Raw genomic sequence first — 21,835 nt, forward strand, 5'->3', positions numbered from 1 at the left:
TCGAAGTCACGTCCTGTCCATGATCTTAAGACTAGACAAATATTAGGCAGTAGGATGAAAGGGAGAAAGTACAAACTGTCAATTATAATGTTGGTTTTATCACTCTCAAGATAAGATATTAAATATCCATGATGCCACACTTCCTATCATACTTGCTTGATAAAGACATTAAAGTGGACGTTATGATAGTGACACGAGGAAAAAAATTGGTATGCTGCCTCCTTTACATTGAATAACAAGCAACTAGCAAATTAATGTTGATCTGAAACGGTCGTTTTGATCTTAACAGCTCTTAAAAGACTGAACAGTAAAAAAATTCAGTCTTATCCACTGCGGTAAATTCAGTACTGTTCAAACAGTTCGCTAGCAGTCTATATTCAGACTTTTAGGTGCACCACCAACATATTGATTTGTCTGAACAGCTACTTAACAGTACTGAATTGACTGCAAGCGAATTGTCTGTACATTACTGAATTTCCCGCAGTAGATGAGACTGAAAGACTTAATATAACTAAATAATTCATTGTTCAGACTTTTCGGTTACTAGTGCTAGGAGATCTGGAATATGCTTTAATGAGATAAAAACAAAACGAAAAGATATGTAGGGTCAATATGCTATCTTCAGCAAGACACATATGCCCCACTCTTTTCATTCAAATGTAAAAAAAAGTGGCGGAAGATACTAATGGGACATGTAAAACTCGGAAGTCGATGGGAAACTGACAACGCTATGGCAAAAAACGTTCACAAAACATGAAATATGGTGACTGACAATATGAACCCTACCATAAACGCGGGGTTCTTGGGTCATAATAAAGCAACAGCACTACCTTCCCCGGCTTTTCATCTCGCATATCAAGAATGAAAGTATGATTTTATCAAGCGGAGATACGTCCGACATTCAAGCTGCAATACAAATGCAATGATACTTAGACATCTATAATACCTTATATTTCTCTGATGAAATTCACTCTATAAATACATTCAAAATTATACCGTCAAGTCATCTGAATATTTTAAAAAATATTTCAAAATTGACTTGAACGCTTACAATTCGACCATTGACTATGAGTAACGATTAACGACTTTTCATACAAACGTATTTAACTAAGAAACTTAAATAATCGAACACGTAAAGGTCATTTTAGGTAACAAAATAATACTCTATATCGTTCTGATGCATACATTGTCTTTAATTAGGCGGCATATAGAGTAGCGAAAATATTTCTATGTCAACGGAGATGACTGCAATACCTACATTTGGAAAAGAAATCAAGAAAACAGAGTTTACCCTGAAGGATGGAGTGGTGTTCGTTAATCATGGATCGTATGGAGTTGTACAATAAACGCGGGGTTCTTGGGTCATAATAAAGCAACAGCACTACCTTCCCCGGCTTTTCATCTCGCATATCAAGAATGAAAGTATGATTTTATCAAGCGGAGATACGTCCGACATTCAAGCTGCAATACAAATGCAATGCTTTCGTGAAATTCACTTTAATATCATTTGACACATAAAGTAACATACTTAGACATCTATAATACCTTATATTTCTCTGATGAAATTCACTCTATAAATACATTCAAAATTATACCATCAAGTCATTTGAATATTTTAAAAAATATTTCAAAATTGACTTGAACGCTTACAATTCGACCATTGACTATGAGTAACGATTAACGACTTTTCATACAAACGTATTTAACTAAGAAACTTAAATAATCGAACACGTAAAGGTCATTTTAGGTAACAAAATAATACTCTATATCGTTCTGATGCATACATTGTCTTTAATTAGGCGGCATATAGAGTAGCGAAAATATTTCTATGTCAACGGAGATGACTGCAATACCTACATTTGGAAAAGAAATCAAGAAAACAGAGTTTACCCTGAAGGATGGAGTGGTGTTCGTTAATCATGGATCGTATGGAGTTGTACCAACACGTGTACAACAGGCACAAGATAGGTAGGACAACAACTTTATCATATATATTGAATACCTTGATGGATTATAATACTGGTGTATAGAAATATGACTACATGAACTGACAGTCATAAAACTTTCGAGTACAATTATCACACTCAGACTCAGAATCGACTAATCAAAATACTTAATTTGGTGTTTCAGTACAGATTTTGTACTCCGAGTATTGAGTAAAGTTTTATGACCAACATTCCTAGAATTCTCCCATGCGACAGTTAAAGTCATGCTTAAGAAAATGTCCTTTTGAAAGTGCAGGATGTATAGATATGAGTGCATGCCTGGTCGATACTGATGTGTTGTATAGTGAGAGTGCAATACTCTGTGCATGTAATAGAATTCGTGTTACAACTTTTGGAAAGGCTAATAGGTTGCAAGGTTAAATTCTCTCCAAATTTAAGATAACTCCATTTATCATTAGCAGTCATCCTGTCATCCCTGTCCATTCACTGTGGATGATCTACATTTTGCAAAATTTTAACTATTAAAGTAAATAAAAAACAATTCAGAAAAACAAAAAGATGTCTTCATTAAAAAAAAACATGTAACTATTTTAAATTCTCTTCGATGATCTACTATCATTACTGATAATGATTTTCCTACTGAATGATAGGAGTAGGACACACAACGAACCCATCGACACAAACAACTATAAGAGGTAAACATGCAGACGTCAACATAGACTGGTGTCCTTACAATATGTCAGGCTCAATCGCTAAGTGACTGAAACGTGATGAGTTAATGTAACACGACTATATTAGATATTTGCCATCAACACCGGTGTACTGTACACACAAAGTGAAAATTACCATAATGTCTTCAACAACCAGTGTAAACTAACACATTAAAAATGGCGCAATAAAGTAAGAATATCCTTGATCAAAAACCCAATGCATAGGCCTTATATAAAAATTACATCGAAGACATTGAGAGATTGTTCATATTTTTTTTTAATTCTAACCAGAATTATTGGTGAAATGAGGGACCACCCAGACTTATGGTGGCGTCACAATTTAAGATTGAGTATAGAAGAATCTCGGAAATGTGTTGCTGAGTTCGTACAAGCTGATACTGACGATATAGTATTTCTTCAAAATGCTACTTCAGGTTAGTTTAGAAGAGCAATTATAGTATTTGAAAAGTTAACATTGAGTTCAACAATAAACAGGTACACATGGAGTAGGAGCATTTATTCAAAATTTAAAGTTTACAGTGATCTTAAATTTACACTTGCAAGGCTAAGTTTGAACGTGTTCAGAAATCAAAACATGGATTCTACATTTGACGAGTTATCATCATGATCATGACAACAAACCATGGCAAGATATGGGTAATTTTATTTGGTAAAATTTTAGAATTTTTCCTATAGGTCTCATTTCTTAAATAAAAAAACATTAAAAGGTAGCCGGAATTAACAACAATTGCGGACATTTTAATAAACCACACCAACAACTAACATTCAACATCTCCGACAAATACACATGGACCAAAAAAAAAAAGAAAGCTTCTTTAAAATTCTCTAGAATTGTATAAAATAAACATTTTACTTTCATTTTTTATTTGTGAAATTGACGGATATTATGACACATTTATTACGTCAAAACATTGAGCATTTTACTGCCAAGAGTATATTTCCCATGCCATTTTCCAATTTTTTTTAGTTTTTTCTTTGTTAATCATGCATAAAATGGATAACAGAAATAACAAACAAAAAAATATGACAGTACAACGGACCATACCAACAATAAACACATGAATCCACCGACAAATAGTCGCTCAGACAATACGTGGTGTAGATAGTCTGATTTGGTACAGGCCATTAATCATTTAGAATCAATTTTCCTAACTGGTTATCTATATCGATATAGCTCGGCATAAAGAGGTCTCTACAAATATAATGACTACCAATGCCAAAAATAAGCAAAGTTTGTTTAATTCAGCTGCTTGTGTTTTTTTTTCTATATTCACTTAGATTCTTTGTTTGAATTCAGCAGATAATAATTTGCCCTTTTCCCTAAATTCTAATTTTTTTCAATATCTCAGTGCCTGTATTTGTTACTTTGAAATATGTATTGGTTATTATAGGCATATGCAGTGTGTTGAGATCGCTGCCATTTAAATCAGGAGATATCATTCTGTGTACAGATAATTCCTATCAATCAGTAAAATATGCAAGTGAATTTATAAGAGAATCGAGTAATGGCAAAGGTATAGTACTTGATGGCAATTGTCAAATGCATATCCATTAGAAAACCTCCTAGTAAAAAAATGATTTTTTAAAATGTTTCGCAAGGTTCTGGAAGGTTGTAGCAAAGATTTATATAAAAAAAAACATCATTGATAAGTTCACTTTATATAGATCATCAAATTCTTCAAAATAATGTAAACATATGTATGGGGCTCAGCTTGATGTGTTTTCATGATTCATACTAACATTTTGTACATATTTCATTATGAAAAATATATATCAACATGTGCTAAATATACCACATTTCCTGGAAGATTTATAGATGACATTGTTGTCAAACAAAGGAAAAACGACCATATTTATAAATATTGAGCGTATATTTCTTTTCAACGTTAATATACGTCCACATCAAGTTTTACTTACTATTTAACAGGTGTTCTAGTAGAATATTTGACATTAAAGTTTCCAATCAACAGTGAAAATGATGTCGTGGAGCTATACAGGGAATTCTTCAGAAATAACCAAAATGTTAAACTTGTAATAATTGGTTAGTATTGTAGTAAATTAAGAACTAAAAGATAACCTTCCTGTTTCTGGTGAGTACAGTTGCAGTGTTGGGAAAATGTCGGGAGTGAATTCGGAAGGAATATATCGTTTAAAAAAAATAATGGCCAAATCCATCTAAGATCGATTTTACCGGAAAGAAATGGAACCTTAGTTTCTTAACAATATCTATATTTCCGAACGGAAAATTTAAAAAAAAAAAAAAGGTTTGTTATAAACCGAAGCTCTGACTACTAAGTTGGTGATACCATAGGGGACTTGTATATAAAAATAAGAAGATGCAGTATGATTGTCAATAAGACAACTCTCAACCACAGTCCAATTGACATAGAAGTTAACAATTATAGGTCACCGTACGGCTTTCAACAATGAACAAAACTAAAACCGCTCTATAGTCCACTAGCATTTTCAACCCAGTTAGCTGCTATATAAAAAATGAAAAAAATACCTTATAAATTTATGCGTCCTAAGCTTTTTTCTGGATTAACCTTCATCTTGAACATCCAAAGCCAAAGCATTGAATGCCAAGGATGCACAAGTACCGTGTTCCGTGGAGAGTGTTATTTTAATGGAACTGGATGACGTTTGCTGTCAATTCTACGTTTGACGGTTATTTTCAACAACTTCGCCTATTTTTGTATCACTCTCACAATCTACACTTTTCGCATTAAAAAACTGTTAGACAATCTTTACCAAAGATTTGTTCCATTTGAACACGTAAAGGATATTTGTATAACTACTTAAAGTGCTTGATTGTCGTGACTTTGACAGAATAGACTTGACTCCAAGGGTGACTGGGAAATATAAATATACCGTAGTCACTTAGGTCTTCTTTCGACCTTCAGTATTACCCTTGCAAATGTTGGGCGTCCGTTTGGCTGTGCGGGATGTACAAGTTCGTAGCCGACGGCGTGCACTAAGTTGGCGGCAACTGTAAAGTGCGCTTTTCAAAGTAGTTTTAAGCAACCGTTTTTGAAATATCTTTTAAAAAGGAAGTTTTTTTTTGTGATAAAATGATGAATGCTAGCCATTGAAATCCACATTACTAGTAAGGTTATCAAAATTAAATCTATAAAGTATATGAAACGAACATAGAGAAAACGGCAAAAATATGTGAAACTTGTAACATTGAATAAGCATAAAATAGAGATTTTGACCTAAAATTTATACAAATTCAACAGACTTTCCCGCACCAGCACAGCTCCACGTTCGGTCAGAATGGGGACGTCTAATTCGATGCCTCGCGTAAAGAGAGTTACTTCTCTACGCGTTAGGAACCCTTGCAACAATTCTTTGAGGGGTTCGTAGGTGGCTTGTTGCAAGGCAAAATTTCTGTCCCTATCCAATATATCCGCATTTTCCAGTGGCAGTCCAAATTTCCCTGGACTGCCTCTATTACAGGACTTACCAATTGTATTTATTGTTAATTGCTTCTCGTCCTGAACATATATATATACATAACATATTTGCCACTGGACATTAAACAACCAATATAAATCAATCAATCAGAATATACTTGTGTTTTTTTGTATTCAATATTATATTTTTCTATACCGTGCAGGCCCTTTTATGTCGCTAAATGTTTTTATTTCTATTTTACGTCTAAAACTTCTATTCGTTTGTTCTTAGCGTAAATTTTGAATCCAAATAAAATTGAGAATAAACAACCCAAAACCATGCACCTATGGGTCTTCAACACAGCGAGAAAATCCCGCACCCGGAGGCAGGCTTCAGCTGGCCCCTAAACAAAAATGTGCACTAGGTGAGAGAAAATGGACGTCACACTAAACTCCGAAACATATAGATGAACCAAAATTTTTTAAAAAATCCATACAAGACTAACAAAGGCCAGAGGTTCCTGACTTGGGACAGGCGCAAACATGCGGCGGGGTTTAACATGTTTTGTGAGATCTCAACACTCCCCTATACCTCTAGCCAATGTAGAATAAACAAACACATAGCATTACCGAAATCGGTTTTACACAAATCGTATATCGTGAGCATTGAAATAGGTATTAATCGGGTAGTTTACTAATATTTGGTTGGTATAACTGCTTGTGACTTGTAAACCTGCCCAAGAGCAATCGCTAGTGCTGACGATACAAAGTGATTTTAGTTTTTCAGGTTCTATTTTTTTTTAATCTATCAAACTTAAGGTACAATTAACTCTATCGGATAAAATTGAGCTAAGATGTGTTTGCTTTTCAAATCTGGTTTTGTTGTCTTGAGGAGCTCGTCATTATTATCAAATTATATTACATAAACATTTTCTTTTTTGATTCCCGAAATTTCGGTCTCAGGGGTACCTTGACAAATGTAATCAGGAGTACGTGCCTTGAGCACAATAACTATTATTCGTTTCTATTCTTTTAGATTGTAGGGGTGTCCCAATTGAAATGATAAAACAAAATAAAATGGGCGATGTGAACTTACAGGACAAACGAAGGAGCTATGAAGTTCTACTTTGCGCGTAGTTTAATGACACAAAATTAAAGTCGTTGTGGTTGTGAGTGAAAGGTCAAATTGCTCAAATTATAAACAGAATATTTTGTACAAATAACTAGTAGGTTTATTGACCTTTTTAGACCATATAACGAGCCCTTCAGCCATCGTTATGCCTGTAAACAAGCTGGTTGAATTGTGTAGAGAATATGGTATACTGAGTTTAATAGACGGTGCCCATGCACCAGGTCAGATTCCTCTGAATTTGAGACAGCTGAAAGCTGATTTTTATATAGGTAAGCACAAAATAAAGTAGACACATTAACTAAGTCATAACATCAAAACATCGTTTAATACCTTATTTTGTTAGATCATAGTTAAGATATAAATAAGAAGCAAACAAGCCTGCACTAAATTGGTCCATTGCAGACACTAACATATCTTTGTGATAAATATTGCTGCTTATTGGTTCTCTTTATCTATCAAAGATTTCATGATAATAACATACAACACAAAAATGGTTTAAAAGATGCAGAAGCTATTATAAGGAGTCGATCGATCATTTCGTTAAGTTGCATTACGTGTATGTGTATGTCTTATCGCCGATCATTTTGATAACTTGCAGTTTCTCTTTCATTTTATAGTTTCAAGTTAATATCTATAAACGCAAAAAGAGCAATAACTCTTACTGAGGGACGATAACTAATCAAAGATTCCACTGACGATTTCAATAATCGGACTGTCTTGTCTTAGTTTGCTGGTCATTTCTACAGATACCATGATATCTCTTTATCATTGTAGGTTTCAAGATAATTACAAAACAAAACGCAAAATTTGGTACAAATAGTCCTTTTATTTTAATATTTCCTTAAAGAAGTAGAAATATGATTTCGAATCAAAGAAAAGTAATAGTAGATAATGAAGATCTCATCGCTTTATTTGTGTATCTGTAATTTCTTTTTTAAATAAAAGCCAAAAATGAGTTTACTCTTATGTCCTGTTTTAAGCCACAGCTGCGACCATGTGTTGACAGACTTAAATGGCACCAACTTTAAACTAAATACCTAAAATAATTATGGGGAAGTTGGCCCAGATGAATCAATTGATTTTAGACGAGAAGATTTTTGAAAGCGTTTACTTCTACGGACGAAATGGTCCAAAGTAAGTCAAAATGACAATAAAAGATGTCACTTCTGGATCACTGAAGATCACCCCCGGTTTTGACGGGGATCGTGTTGTCCGGTCTTTGGTTTTCTATGTTGTGTTTGGTATACTGTTGGTCTTTTTGACTTTTTGTTTTCATTGTTTGCCATGACGTTGTCAGTTAATCATCCACTTATGAGTTTGAATATCCCTTTGGTATCTTCCGCCTCTCTTTAACGTTTTATTTGTGAGGTTTACTATAGACTACGTTGGAAAAAAATCATAATATATTTTATAGTCTAAAAATCAAGAAAAAAACTAGTTATGAGTAACAAATATAATTTTAATTCCATTAACAAAATAAAAACTGAACGACAAATTCTCATATAGAAATAATATATTTTTTGGGTACGCAGCATTTACAGATTGGAAGTATTTTTTCTAAGTTCTGTGAAATGATATATCATTGCGCTCTTGGAATATTTCTAAAAGTCATTTTCTATGAATACGCTTTGATCACTAATACGAAAATATGTGAATGATTGTCAGTTTTTAAAACCAGTGCATTTTGTTTTATAATTTTTTTTAGCTTAAGCTTTGGATCAAATTCCATTTGAATGCATGTTGTTAATTGATGTATTGATGTATGCTTAAGAAGACACATTGTCGACTATGTAATGTCATGAAATTCAATATTTTAGGAAATCTTCATAAATGGCTCTACACACCTAAAGGATGTGCAATATTATACATTAAAAAAGACCATAAAGATTATATAAAGCCTTTGGCAATATCCCATGGATACAAGAAAGGCATTTTAACTGATTTTTTTCACCAAGGAACACGTGACGACAGTGCATATTGTGTTGCACCTGTAGCCATTCAGTTCTTTAACGATATTGGTGGTCATGTAAGTTTAATATTGATAAGATTTTGTTTTAAAAAAAATATTGATAATGAGGATAATGTCAATACAGGTAAATGATATCAAAGACATACATTGACAAAAAGAAACCAACATAGCAAGGACGGATATCTTCAGCATGCATTTACCACATTCTGATATGGGAAGAAAACCGCAACCGCCACTGCTCAAAAATATTTATAAGCGAACTTATATAAATCCTGATATTCAACAATAGCCATGTTATATTTTATATGTACAAGGACATCTAGATATTATTGTTATAAATACAATATGCTTAGCATTAGGTATTTCTAAGGACTGTTCCAGTAATCCATTCGTTTGATGTGTTTTAGCTTTTGATTTTGCGATTTTATAAAGGACTTTCCTTTTTGAATTTCCCTTGGAATTCGGTATTTTTGTTATTTTAATTTTTAATGAAAAATTAAATCTAAAAACATAACAATTTAAAAAAAGAGAAAGTTGTTTAACAAATAAAGAATATCAAACAATTTATCTTAAAGGACAAGATACAAGCGTATACTGATAAATTATTGTGTGAAGCAGTCAAACTTTTAACTGACGCATGGGGAACTGAGAAACTTGCAATTCCTATGTCCATGGAAGCACCATTCATGAGAATTATAAAACTTCCAAAATTAAAAGTCTTCGCTGGATTGACGACATTCGTAAGTAAGACTTGAGTTGTGACTGAACTTATTTTGTTTCTTTTGAAATACCTACATTTCATAATAAACACTAAAGGAGTTATACGATCCCGCAATAATGATGGTCCCGCATTGATGCTTTTTTTGGAACTTTACAATTATGTTACATAATAATGCTATATTTTCTTAGCTTCCTACATTTCCAAATACTTTGAAATGTTACATATGGTTGTCTACATTCATTTCTTAGCAAATTTTCTGATTTTCGTTTTTGAAGGATCAAAATAAAAAGTGAGCAATTTTATACCTTTTATTTCATAGTTGGAACCATTGAAAGGAAACTGAACGGATGACAAAGTCTAATGATCCTTGTCTGGCCTGTTGATGGTCATATATAACTGCATCATACCGATGTTAGTGTGCACGATATAGGCTTACAAAATAACTGTCATTGGGCAAACTCGATATACAAATTTAAGTAGCCTAATTACAGAAAACATCAGGACAGCCATATTTATGTTAAGTCAGCTTGTGAGCCATAAGACATTTGTGTCATGAATTTACACATTATTGGAAATAATGTAGGGGAAAAATAAACAAAACCTGATTTATTGTATAGCATCATAATATTTCCGACAGAACCCAACGAAAAGTAAGCTTGCAATCTTCAATGGCATTAGTGCAAATATATCTCCAAATTGTCAAAAATATGTTTCAATCAGTATTTAAAAGAAACGAACAACACAATTTATAAGTTCATGCGTCCGAAGCTCTTTTCTGGATTAACCTTTATCAGGAACGATCAAAGTCGAATATTTGAAAGCCAAGGATGTATAAGAACCGAAAAATTAGACGAGCTATATGACCAAAAATGACATGAAAATTATAGTCAAATCCATTTAAGATTTGTTATACAATAAATAAAATGGTTATTGAACGAATATTTGTGAGTTTTATCTCTCGCAGATTTATATAAAGCTTCCTTATATATTGAAACAACGTATGTATTCTAAAATGGAATTATTAGAATTATATATTTTTATTTTCTAAATTATCAAATTTTTACTATATTTTTGTCCGGATGGGTGATTGTAATATTTTATAATTATGTCATATTTTGTAGGATGAAGTTGAACCAATTATCATAGACCACCTGGTAAACCATAATGTTTCAAGTCAGTATACATTTGTTGACGGAGATATATGTATTCGTATCAGTGCTAATATTTACAACTCAATCGAGGACTACCAAAAACTCGCCAACTTCATATGTAATCTGATGCAATAAAGTGCAAACTGAAAAACCACCAGTAACTATATTCACTATGCAAAGTACGATGAAATATAACATCACAAATTTTGCCTTTTAAGTTTTTTATTCGAATGTCATTGTTGAGTCTTCTGTTAACGAAACGCGCGTCTAGCGTACATCATTTTAAGCCCATGTAAACTAATAAGTGTTGTTTTTATTTTATTTTAATCACTCATATATTCTTATACAAAGTCTACTTCTTTAAGAATATGGACTTAAGCTGTGAAAAAGTTTTTTTTTTGTCCGCATATGAACGATGTATGTGAAGTATCATATGTCTAAAGTAGTTTAAAATAAAAAGCGCCGAACATAATTTTTTACTATTTTGTTTTCTTCTACATTGAATTTAGGATAGTTAACCATGTATCACATATACGTTCATATTGTTCTAAAATGTACAAAAAATATCGTTATGTCTGCCTAGCTGTCAAATTCATGTTTATCGATTTGACTCAAATTCTTATATTTGATTTATAAGATACTAAAACGTTTTTCCAAATTACAAAAAGTCTAAAATAGACAACTAACAATGCATGGACTCAATAGAATGTATGAACATTTCGTGTGAATTTCAGTCTAGACACCATCTAAGAAACAACCGATATGACCCCCCTCCCTCGAAGACAACCGACGGTCATCCGATATAAACATAAATATAAATATAAATAAATAGAGAGCACGTGCAATTGCATTTTTCTAGGTGTGTTTGATTTCATGTTATAGGTTATTGAAATATGTTAATCATCTTTTTACCTGTATAGGAACGATTTTTGTGGATCGAATCAGTCAACGAAATGGTTAAACCTTGTTTCACTCTCAATGTTGACATTTTTTCCAGTTAATAGTTGAACACGCCTAGTACATGTGTGACCCATCTCCATCGAAAGCGTGAAATTGAAGGTCACACGAATACGGATTTACATGCGGTTGAATTATTGACTTGCAAGTCAAACATGCATCAGCGAAGTTTTTGAGCTTTTATTTTGATATATTCGGGCTGTCTGCTTATAACGGAATTTCATTTCAAAATTCCGCTTTCATTAACACTTAGAACAAAAAGAATTGTATATTAAATCTTTGTCTAAATCGTAGCTAATGCCCTTTTAACAAATATTATCTGGCAATAAAAAAGGATACTGAAACGATTATATAAATTAAGGTGACAGTAGTTACAGATAATCAAATCTCGTAAATAGATAAGGATGAAATATATAAAGGTGATAAACAAAACTGAGGGAATCGCATTAACCCCAAAAGCAGCGAGAACGAATGCGTCGACAGTGAAAGCGTCTCCTGATTTACATGCATCACCCACCATGCGAATTCACATTTAGTCAAATTGTCACAATCGGGAATAGGACACAACTGGTGCAAATAAATAGCAGAATACTTTGCTGGTATCTTAAGATTAGCACATCTCTGAAGTATCAAATTTAAATCTTAAAAACTTAATTCTCGGATAGCTTTGGTTTTTTATGTTCAGGAATCTCAGTTTAGGAGGTTTCCCTTTAGCATACATATGTATGCCAAATGAAACATTCCTAAACAAGGCATGCAGTTTTTGCAGGAAAAAAAAAGCACCAAGAACTTTTATGACTTTGTAACAAGGACAAACTGTTGAACATCATACGCCAATTTTAGATCAGACAACATCATTTTGTTTATAGGGACGAATTAGATTATTTTAATATAATTATATTTAAAAGCTGTGATTTTCAATTTCAAATTATGAAATACTATTTTCTTACCTAAACTAAATATTTATTAACCTTATTTTCTAATAGTACACTAAAACTGTATCCTAAAACGTTCGGATTCTCCTATGATATATTCTCCACTTCAAACAATATGAATAACGGGGGTGGGGGGGGGGGGGGGGGGGGTGGGTGTTTGAAACAGTAAACTAACGACACAGTAGACTAAACGCAATAAAGATTTATTTCATCTTTCCAATCAAGTTAAAATGAAACAAATTATGGTGAAGATTTATATTCTTGCACCATTTGTTGTATAGTATTTACGTGGAACTATACCTTTTAGGCGCTTGTAAAGGCAAACAGTTGTAAACTGAAATTTTACAGAACAGATTTCTTTCTCTATTTTAGTCATGTTAGTTTTAGTTCAATAACGTGAAATTGATTTCTTCAACTTTACTCCTTAAACATGTAAGACGTCGAATTAACTTCTTTCAGTTATTTGCATTTTGTACTTATTTACCTTTAATATAAATATTTAATAACATACGCAATGAAATACTTTTAATTTGTGTTTGAATTTCCATAAAACTGAATGAATACTTACGTCAGATTTTATTTCAATAAAATCATTAAATCTGTTTGCTCCAATGCACAATATTGATGTATGTAATGTTTACAAATGGCGGAGGGCGCAACATCATAATTAGAAAAACCAAAGGTAAATTTTATTTCTATTGAAATTTTTTATCTGAATTCTGAGTGTATGTATATGTTCCCGTGGTGAAATTTAATCATTTGCATTTTAAAATTCAGAATATTGAAAAGAGTGAAAGCGTGGTGACCGATTTTGGGGAATGGACGATTTTAGGGGGGATGGCAGGATATGATAATACTAGTATAAATAATTTCAATAGTGAAGATTATAAAAAATAAGATTGAGGTATTTCTCGTTACCAACGTTTACAACTTACTATTATTCATATGGTTTTTTTTTTTAATTATTTTTCGCAACTTTTCGAAACATCTTTAAACAGAAAATACGCATCATATCAAATTATCTTCGTTATCAAGTATTGGGCCGAAATAACCCTTTCGAAATCGATCTAGACCAAACTATCTTTTATGAAGTTATCTCCCTATAGCTCTAAGCCGATATATAAACTAACTGTCAACCTTAATTTCGAAAGTTGTAGAGACCGTAAGTCTTTGACGTTACTCTTTTTGATACAGTGACCTTTCTACATTAGAGTTTGCCATGAAATGAACTCGGGAACCGTATTACTTAGCGAAAGTGTAAATTGTGAAAAATGTTTGAACATTAATCAACAATATCTTTATGTTTTACCCAAACAAAACTACGACCACTTTGTAAGGAAGATAACCCCATCGATTCACAAATGAACTACTTAACATGTGAAATTGATAATATCAGTTTTCCTAAAGTCAAAGGTTAACCATGACATATTCATATTCAACCATTTAATTTCAATATGCCGGAAACTGTATGTTTTGACCAAGAAAAAAAAACCCCGCGATATTCCCATTTAAGGTTCCAGAAGTGCAATAACCGGCCATAACTAGGACCAAGTGTTTTCATCATTGGCATATGACTTTAAACAAATGCCCAGATCAAAACATCCTGTGTACCATGTACCTCGTAACTGTATACTTTGGGACAATGATGATATTTTCTATTTGCGGGAACAAGTTTGCTACCAAAATCCTAGTTTTTGCTAAAGTTATTTTTGTTGACATTCAGTGCAGCATTCCTTTCATACGGTACAATTTTCAACCAAAAAGGGCAATTCAGGTTTCGTAAATTTCTTTCAAGTTTACAAAGGTAACAGGCAGCCCTATATTTGTAGAATTCGTAGGGCCTGAACTACCAAATGGGATCATTTTCACCCAAACATGGCACTTTTTAAAATTCTGTACCTAGTTCATATATATATACAAGTAAACATACAACCTACACCCTGGTACTTATATTCTGGCATTGCATAAGGTCATGCTTTTATCAGCTGTTTACGACGTCTTCACACGAATATGGTGGATCTGTATTGATTGATATTTTAGTCTGGGAAAATACGATTCATTTATCAGTTAAAATCAACTTTGAATATGCTTTCAGTAACTACAAGTACTCTTAGACTTTGCTTTTTTGTCTTATTATAAGGTTTTTTCATCTTTACTTCGTATCGATATGATGAGTCTTTCCACTTCTTACAGATTTTTGCAGTGAGTGCGTATATTTCGCTGCTACACAACTAACCCTACGATATTATGTATGTGCTTGATACAAGTGAGAAGTCTATAATTTCAGTGGTTGTCGTTGATTGGAGTCTACCATATTTGTTTTGCGTTCAATTTATTGTTTTTATAATAAACCATGCTAGTGGTTTTCACCTATTTTTAAATGCAGTAGACTTTTATATCTAATTATATGGTATAGATTTTGATTTTTGTTGAAGATCGTAGAGTGACTGATTGTTGTTAACATCTGCGGGTCTCTGGTGGATATTAGTCTCATTGGCAATTATACCACATCTCTTTAGTTTTAGTCTTTTGTACATCCTTTGTAAGTATTCTACTCTTAGCTCTGTACTTCATGTCTTTTGTTGTAAGTTTAGTATTTTGTGTTTCGTGCAAATATGATGGTTTATGCCATTTTCAACATATTTGTAGTTTGTTTTAATATTGTGCACAGCCAAATTAAATTATCATTGATAAGGTCAAAATTATAAACTAACTGTTAATAAAACTTTGAATTTTCAGAAATAATAAGGATTTTCTACCCAATGGAATAGATAACCTTAGCTGTATTTGGCATAACCTTTCGGAATTTTGGCTCCACAATGCTCTTCAACTTCGTACTTTATTTGGCCTTTTTTTTGGACTTTTTTGGTTCGAGCGTCACTTATTAGTCTTTTGTAGACGAAACACTCGTCTAGCGTACACATTTATATATTGGTATGTATGATGAATTTATTTGTAAAGGATGCCATTTGTGGAACAGGGTCTGCTTACCCTTTCAGAGCACCTGACATCATCCTTAGTTTTAGTTGGAGTTGTGTTGATCAATATTTAGTTTTCTTTGTAGTGTTTTGTTAACTTAATTGTCTCTTCGACGTCTCTGGTTTTTTTGGTCACCTTTCCGTCGTCGTCGTCCGTCCGGTGTAAACTATTTCAAACATCTTCTCCTCTGAAACTACAGAACCAAATTAAACCAAACTTTAGCTGAATGGTTCTTAGGTTATCTAAAATAAAGTTTGTGTTTTATTTTCTGTTTCGTCAGAAAACATGGCCGCCATGGCTAAAAATAGAACATAGGGGTAAAATGCAGTTTTTGGCTTATATCTCAAAAACTATAGCATTTAGAGCAAATCTGACTCGGGAAAAATGTTTATTAGGTCAAGTTCAATCAGCCTTGAAATTTTCAGATGAATCTAACAACCCATTGTTGGGTTGGTGCAACTAAATTGGTAATTTTAAGGAAATTTTGTAGTTTTTGGTTATTATCTTGACTATTGTTATAGATAAAGATAAACTGTAAACAGCAAAAACGTTCAGCAAAGTAAGATCTACAAATAAGTTTTATATGACTAAAATTGTCAATTAACCCCTTAAGGAGTTATTGTCCTTTAAGGACAATTTTTCACAATTTGTTTATCATGTTTTCTAACTTTTAAAAATATTCTCCTCTGACACTACTAAACCAAATTAAACCAAACTTAAGCTGAATTATTCTTAGGTTATCTAGAATAAATTTTGTGTTTTATTTTGTGTTTCCTTAGAAAACATGGCCGCCATGGCTAAATTTAGAATATAGGGTAAAATACAGTTTTTGAATTATATCTAAAAAACTAAAGCATTTAGAGCAAATCAGACAAAAAGTTAAAGTAATCATAAGGTCAAGGTCTACTTGCCCTGAAATTATCAGCCAAATCGAATATCTGATTTTTCGGTTATTGCCCCTGAATTGATGATTTTAAGGAAATTTTGCAGTTTTTGATTATTATCTTGAATATTATTATAGATAATTATAAACTGTAAACAGCAAAAATGTTCAGCAAAGTAAGATCTACAAATAAGTTGATTTGACCAAAATTGTCAATTGACCCCTGAAGGAGTTATTGTCCTTTAAAGACAATTTTTCACAATTTGTTCATCTAGTTTGCTTACTTTAAAAAAATCTTCTCCTTTGAAACTGCTGAATCAATTTCACCAAAAATTAGGCTGATTGAGTTTCAGAGTATCTGGTATAAATTTTGTATTTTATTTCCTTGTACGTCAAGAAACATAGCAACTATGGCTAAAATGGAACATAGTGGTAAAATGCCTTTTTTTGCTTTTGAAGAAAATATGACAGATACAAAAAGCATTTAAATGACATTTTTAGGCCACTCATTAATATATATTGAAACGCAAAAATAATCATTGATGAAAGATTTAAGCAAAAAATTACAAGTGGGCGATTCAGGCTCTTGAGAGCCTCTTGTTTTTTAAGGCGTTGTCTTTTTCTCCATGTTTTTAATGCCTCCTTAAAATGGCTTTTCGTTGAAGTCATGCCTTCGAAAAAAAAGTTTGACACCATCCCTTATTGGTTGACCGTTATGGAATATCTGTTTCAAAGATAACGACGGATATGTTTCAATTGTCATAACCAAAATCTCGTCCTCTTTTCAAGACACATGAGTGTTTTATAAACTGGACTTCAATAATAACCCTGGAGAACTATTACACCACGGATTATACAAAACTGTGTTTTATCAAAAAGGAAAAAATAATGCCGCGGGGGCAATCAATAAGTATGCGTCGGAGAAAACCAAATAACGTCTTGACTAATGAAAAAAGACGTGCACTTGAAATAAGAAAAAAAAACCAAATCGAACCCTACCAAAAACCGAGCGTGAATTCAGGTGTTTCTGAGGAGTAGTCCATGCTCAACTAGAATTATCAGTCACAGCAAATAAGAATATCAATTGGGACTAGGATTTTAGCCATAAGTAAAATATAAATGTAGTGGCTAAATAAAAGAGATACAGGTGATACTGAGATCAATACACAGGTTATGTGCACTAGAATGTTACTACATGTACCTGGAAATTGTAAATTTGCAATGAGAAATGTTTTGTTTCCTTTTGGCAAATAATTTAAGGTAATAAGACCAGCATTTAATAGTTCTTTTAAATAAATCAGAATGGATTCTTATTCTTAAAGGTTACAAATTCAACACTGTAATTAAATCTTTTTAAGATTGTTTTTATTGTTATAAATATTGATCTTGTTACCAGTAAATTAAAACCATACTAAATGTTATTGTTAAACACATATGTACATTCACGGTACTACAATATGTCGATACCTATATTTTGGCATACACTAGGTCATGTTTTTAGGACTGTTAATGACGTCTTTTCACTAAATCCATTGGATGCTGGATGTGTACTGTTTGATATTTTAGTCTTAGATGCATGATTTTTTAAATATTGTTATTGGCTTTGAACTAGATGTCAATAACTGCGAGTACTCTCAGATCTGTACTTTATTTCCGTTTTGTTGTTAGGGGTGTATAAATACCCTGCCACATCCGGTCTGCGTTTTTATTGGACGTTTTTCTGCTTTGTATCGATCTGATGAAGCTCTTTTCAACTGATTTTTATAGTTTGTTCTGATGTTGTGTTGTTACAACACTGTCCTAGGTTAGGTGATGGTTGAGCGCTCACAAACATGTTATCCCCTTCATGTGTTCCTCTAACATTCTTTATGTGCCTGTTACAAGTCAGGAGCCTGTAGTTCAGTGGTTGTCGTTTAGTTCATGTCTGTCATATTTGTTTTTCGTAAATTGTTTTGTTATAAATTATGCCGTTAGTACTCTCAATTGAATTGTGTCATACTTTTCATGTCGGGGCCTTTTATAGCCGACTATACGGTATGGGTTTTTCTCTTTTTTGAAGGCGTACGGTTGCCTATAATTGCTTTCATCCACTTTATTTGAACTTTGTGGATAATTGTCTCATTGGCAATCATACCACATCTCCAGATTTTTACATTGGTAAATGAAGACGTCATGATGTGGTCGACCTGAGGGAATATCATGCATTAACACCAGACAGCTTGTGATGCCACTAGCTAATTGGCTTATAGAACATTTCTACAATCATGATAACTGTAATTGGCCTCCAACTTTTGAAAATTTCCGGATATATTCTGGTCAAACGTTCATTATAGGTAGAAACATTCTTACTAATTTCTCATGATGACATTCAATGTGATATTTCACAGAAAATCAGTGTTATTAACACAGTAATGATAATGAAAAAAATGACAGGATATCATTTGGTTGTAATTATTATCTAACATGAAATGAATTTGTCATACAAACTATATTTAGCATACAAGGCGTTATAATTATTCTATTTATTTATAGATAGAAATACATATAAAAAAGGAAATTAAGCAATACTTTTGGGGCATTTAAAATCCATGTAAATAAAATATTATAAAAAAATCTGGCCGTGAAATTTTTTATAGATTTGTACTGATTCACCCTTACAAACACGACAAACGGACTAAAATATCAAAAAATATACTGGACTAGAGTTGCGACTAAACATTGCAACCCATTCTGTCTTTTCTAGTGTATGTATGAACCAAACACACGTGTGTGTAAGCATAGCACGAAATAAAGAAAATCATTTTTTATGTTTACATCTGATGTTAAGGAAATGATATAATTGTATACATTTCAGAAAATATTACATTCAGTACTTACCCAAATCACCACGGAAATTAGATGAAAACAGATTTAAGATGGCGTGCCAAGCACTGGTTACAGACGCAGGGCATAATGATGCACAAATTCCTTCCATAGATATTGACAAAATAAAAATAACTCATGTTAAAACACTAAATATTGGTTCAAGAAGAGAAGAAAGAAATGTAACTAGTATTGTCCAATTACCAGATAAGACAGTTTTCATTGCTAGTTGTGATTTATCAAACGATAGGGGAACATTATATTCCATTTCCTCAGATGGCATGACAACATCATCCAAATGTAAACAAGCACCATATGGAATGACATATTTTGATGACTTTCTTCATGTTTCATATCCAAAGAAACAAACAATCGATATTTATGACAGTGATTTGAAGTTTTGGTATACCTTTGCTCAAGGATATGAATTTCGAGGACTGTCATCAAACGAAACGGACACTGTTTCCATTTCAAAGTTTAAAGGATTCAGTTTTATGGGTAAATCGGGTAATATATATAAAGAGTTTCCTCTTAAATCAACAAACGGAATAAATTTCATTCATTTTAACAAGGAGTATATTTACTTTGCTGATGACGTTAAGCAATGGATAACATGTATCAATACTGTTGGAAAGATGGTATGGCGTTGTAAATTCTTAAATAAAGATCATGAATTCTTAGAGCCAGGTGGAATTTGTACCGACCTGTATGGAAATGTGTTTGTTGCAGACACTTGGAGAAGTAATATTTTTGTCATTGCGGCCGACGGTTCAAAATACAGCCACCATAGTGTAGATAAAGTAAAAGAACCTACTGCATTATGTTTCGATAAGGAAAATTGCCAACTCATAGTGGCAGACAAATCTGGAAGTCCTTGCATATACCAAGTTACATACAGATAACAATTATGTACTATAACTATTTCTATGTACATGTACATATATGCGCTTTATAGAAATAAGAAGATTTGGTATGAGTGCCAATGAGACAACTCTCCATCCAAGTCACAATGTATAAAACGTAAACAATTATAGGTCAAAGTAGGGCCGTCAACACAAAGCCTTGGCTCACACCGAACAGCAAGCTATAAAGGGCCCCAAAATGACTAGTGTAAAACAATTCAAACTGGAAAACCAACCGTCTTATCTATATAAAAAACGAGAAACGAGAAACACTTAAGAACCACATCAACAAACGACAACCACTGAAACAGGTTCCTGACTTAGGACAGGTGCAAACAAATGCAGCGGGTTTAAACGTTTAAACAGGCGCCAACCTTCATCCTAACCCGAAATAGTAGTGTAACATTACAACATAGAAAGACACACTATAAGATATCAATTGAAATGGTTAAACTCAACCAAAAAGACTTATTAACAAAAACAAGTAAACATACATTGAACGAATAAATTTGATCTATGACACAATGTCAAAAAGACAACTATAACCTTGGATAAAATGGCGTTAAATAAAATAACGTAGACAGGTAAATCTAAATATAATAATTTTGTTGTTAGGAGTACGGAGATATTATTTACAAAATAAATAAATTTGTTGTTCATAGTACGAGAACAGCAGTAAAAATGTATCGTCATACTAAATGCTTATCAAAGGTGGTCAGTCTGTCATCAAATATTGACAGTCATTGTCATTGCTGTAAAATTGCTAAATAGTGTGTTAGGGATTTTTTTCAAAAAGCAGTACCCGAAAAAACATTTTGTAAAATTTACGGATTATGCGTTAAATAACGATATATGCATTGTCATTCAAACTTATGTCGCATGTACAAAATAAACTGTATGAATTGCTAGCTTTTCGTTAACTTTGATAGGATAGGATAACACCACTAAAGCAAACAGCATCATGTAGAGAGCATTTCTCATGAAAACCACGACAGGATATATGGAATTAGCATATTTCCAAAAATTAAGAAATAAAAATGAAGAATAAGGCAATGTTTTCCCAAACCATTGAAACCAAATATCATTTTGAAGGCTGTACGGTTGCCTATAATTGTTCATATCCACTTCATTTGAACTTTGGTGGATAGTTTTCTCATTGGCAATCATACCACATACCCTTATTTCTATATCATTAAAGCAAGAATGCAAAAACAAATCATGGTATCAGCATTCTAATCAAATCGCCAAAATGAAGATATATGCACTTCGGCA

At 32.6% G+C, this 21,835-nt stretch overlaps 1 protein-coding gene and 1 long non-coding RNA gene across 2 annotated transcripts; both read left to right on the forward strand.

The window, feature by feature from the left end:
- Positions 1–1,803: 1,803 nt before the first annotated feature.
- Positions 1,804–11,503, forward strand: LOC127729109 (uncharacterized). The gene is made up of 8 exons (XM_052236764.1): positions 1,804–1,968; positions 2,948–3,090; positions 4,069–4,191; positions 4,605–4,718; positions 7,321–7,473; positions 9,022–9,230; positions 9,749–9,913; positions 11,016–11,503. Exons 1-8 carry the CDS (start codon positions 1,829–1,831, stop codon positions 11,178–11,180), a joined length of 1,212 nt encoding a protein of 403 aa, XP_052092724.1. The 5' UTR covers positions 1,804–1,828; the 3' UTR covers positions 11,181–11,503.
- Positions 11,504–13,566: 2,063 nt separating this feature from the next.
- Positions 13,567–21,471, forward strand: LOC127729110 (uncharacterized). Its single transcript, XR_007994524.1, has 2 exons — positions 13,567–13,619; positions 19,654–21,471. It is a non-coding gene; the product is annotated as an uncharacterized LOC127729110 (long non-coding RNA).
- The last annotated feature ends 364 nt before the right edge of the window (positions 21,472–21,835 follow it).

Source organism: Mytilus californianus, unplaced genomic scaffold, assembly GCF_021869535.1.
Source record: "Mytilus californianus isolate M0D057914Y unplaced genomic scaffold, xbMytCali1.0.p SCAF_2, whole genome shotgun sequence".
NCBI classification, from domain to species: domain Eukaryota; kingdom Metazoa; phylum Mollusca; class Bivalvia; order Mytilida; family Mytilidae; genus Mytilus; species Mytilus californianus.

What these genes read in the sequence shown, in the direction of transcription:
- LOC127729109 (XM_052236764.1), top strand. Translation starts at nt 1,829, where the DNA reads ATGTCAACGGAGATGACTGCAATACCTACATTTGGAAAAGAAATCAAG. An exon ending in AGAATCGAGTAATGGCAAAG is followed by an intron (nt 4,192 to 4,604) that starts GTATAGTACTTG and finishes ACTATTTAACAG; the next exon opens with GTGTTCTAGTAGAATATTTG. An exon ending in TTAACGATATTGGTGGTCAT is followed by an intron (nt 9,231 to 9,748) that starts GTAAGTTTAATA and finishes TTTATCTTAAAG; the next exon opens with GACAAGATACAAGCGTATAC.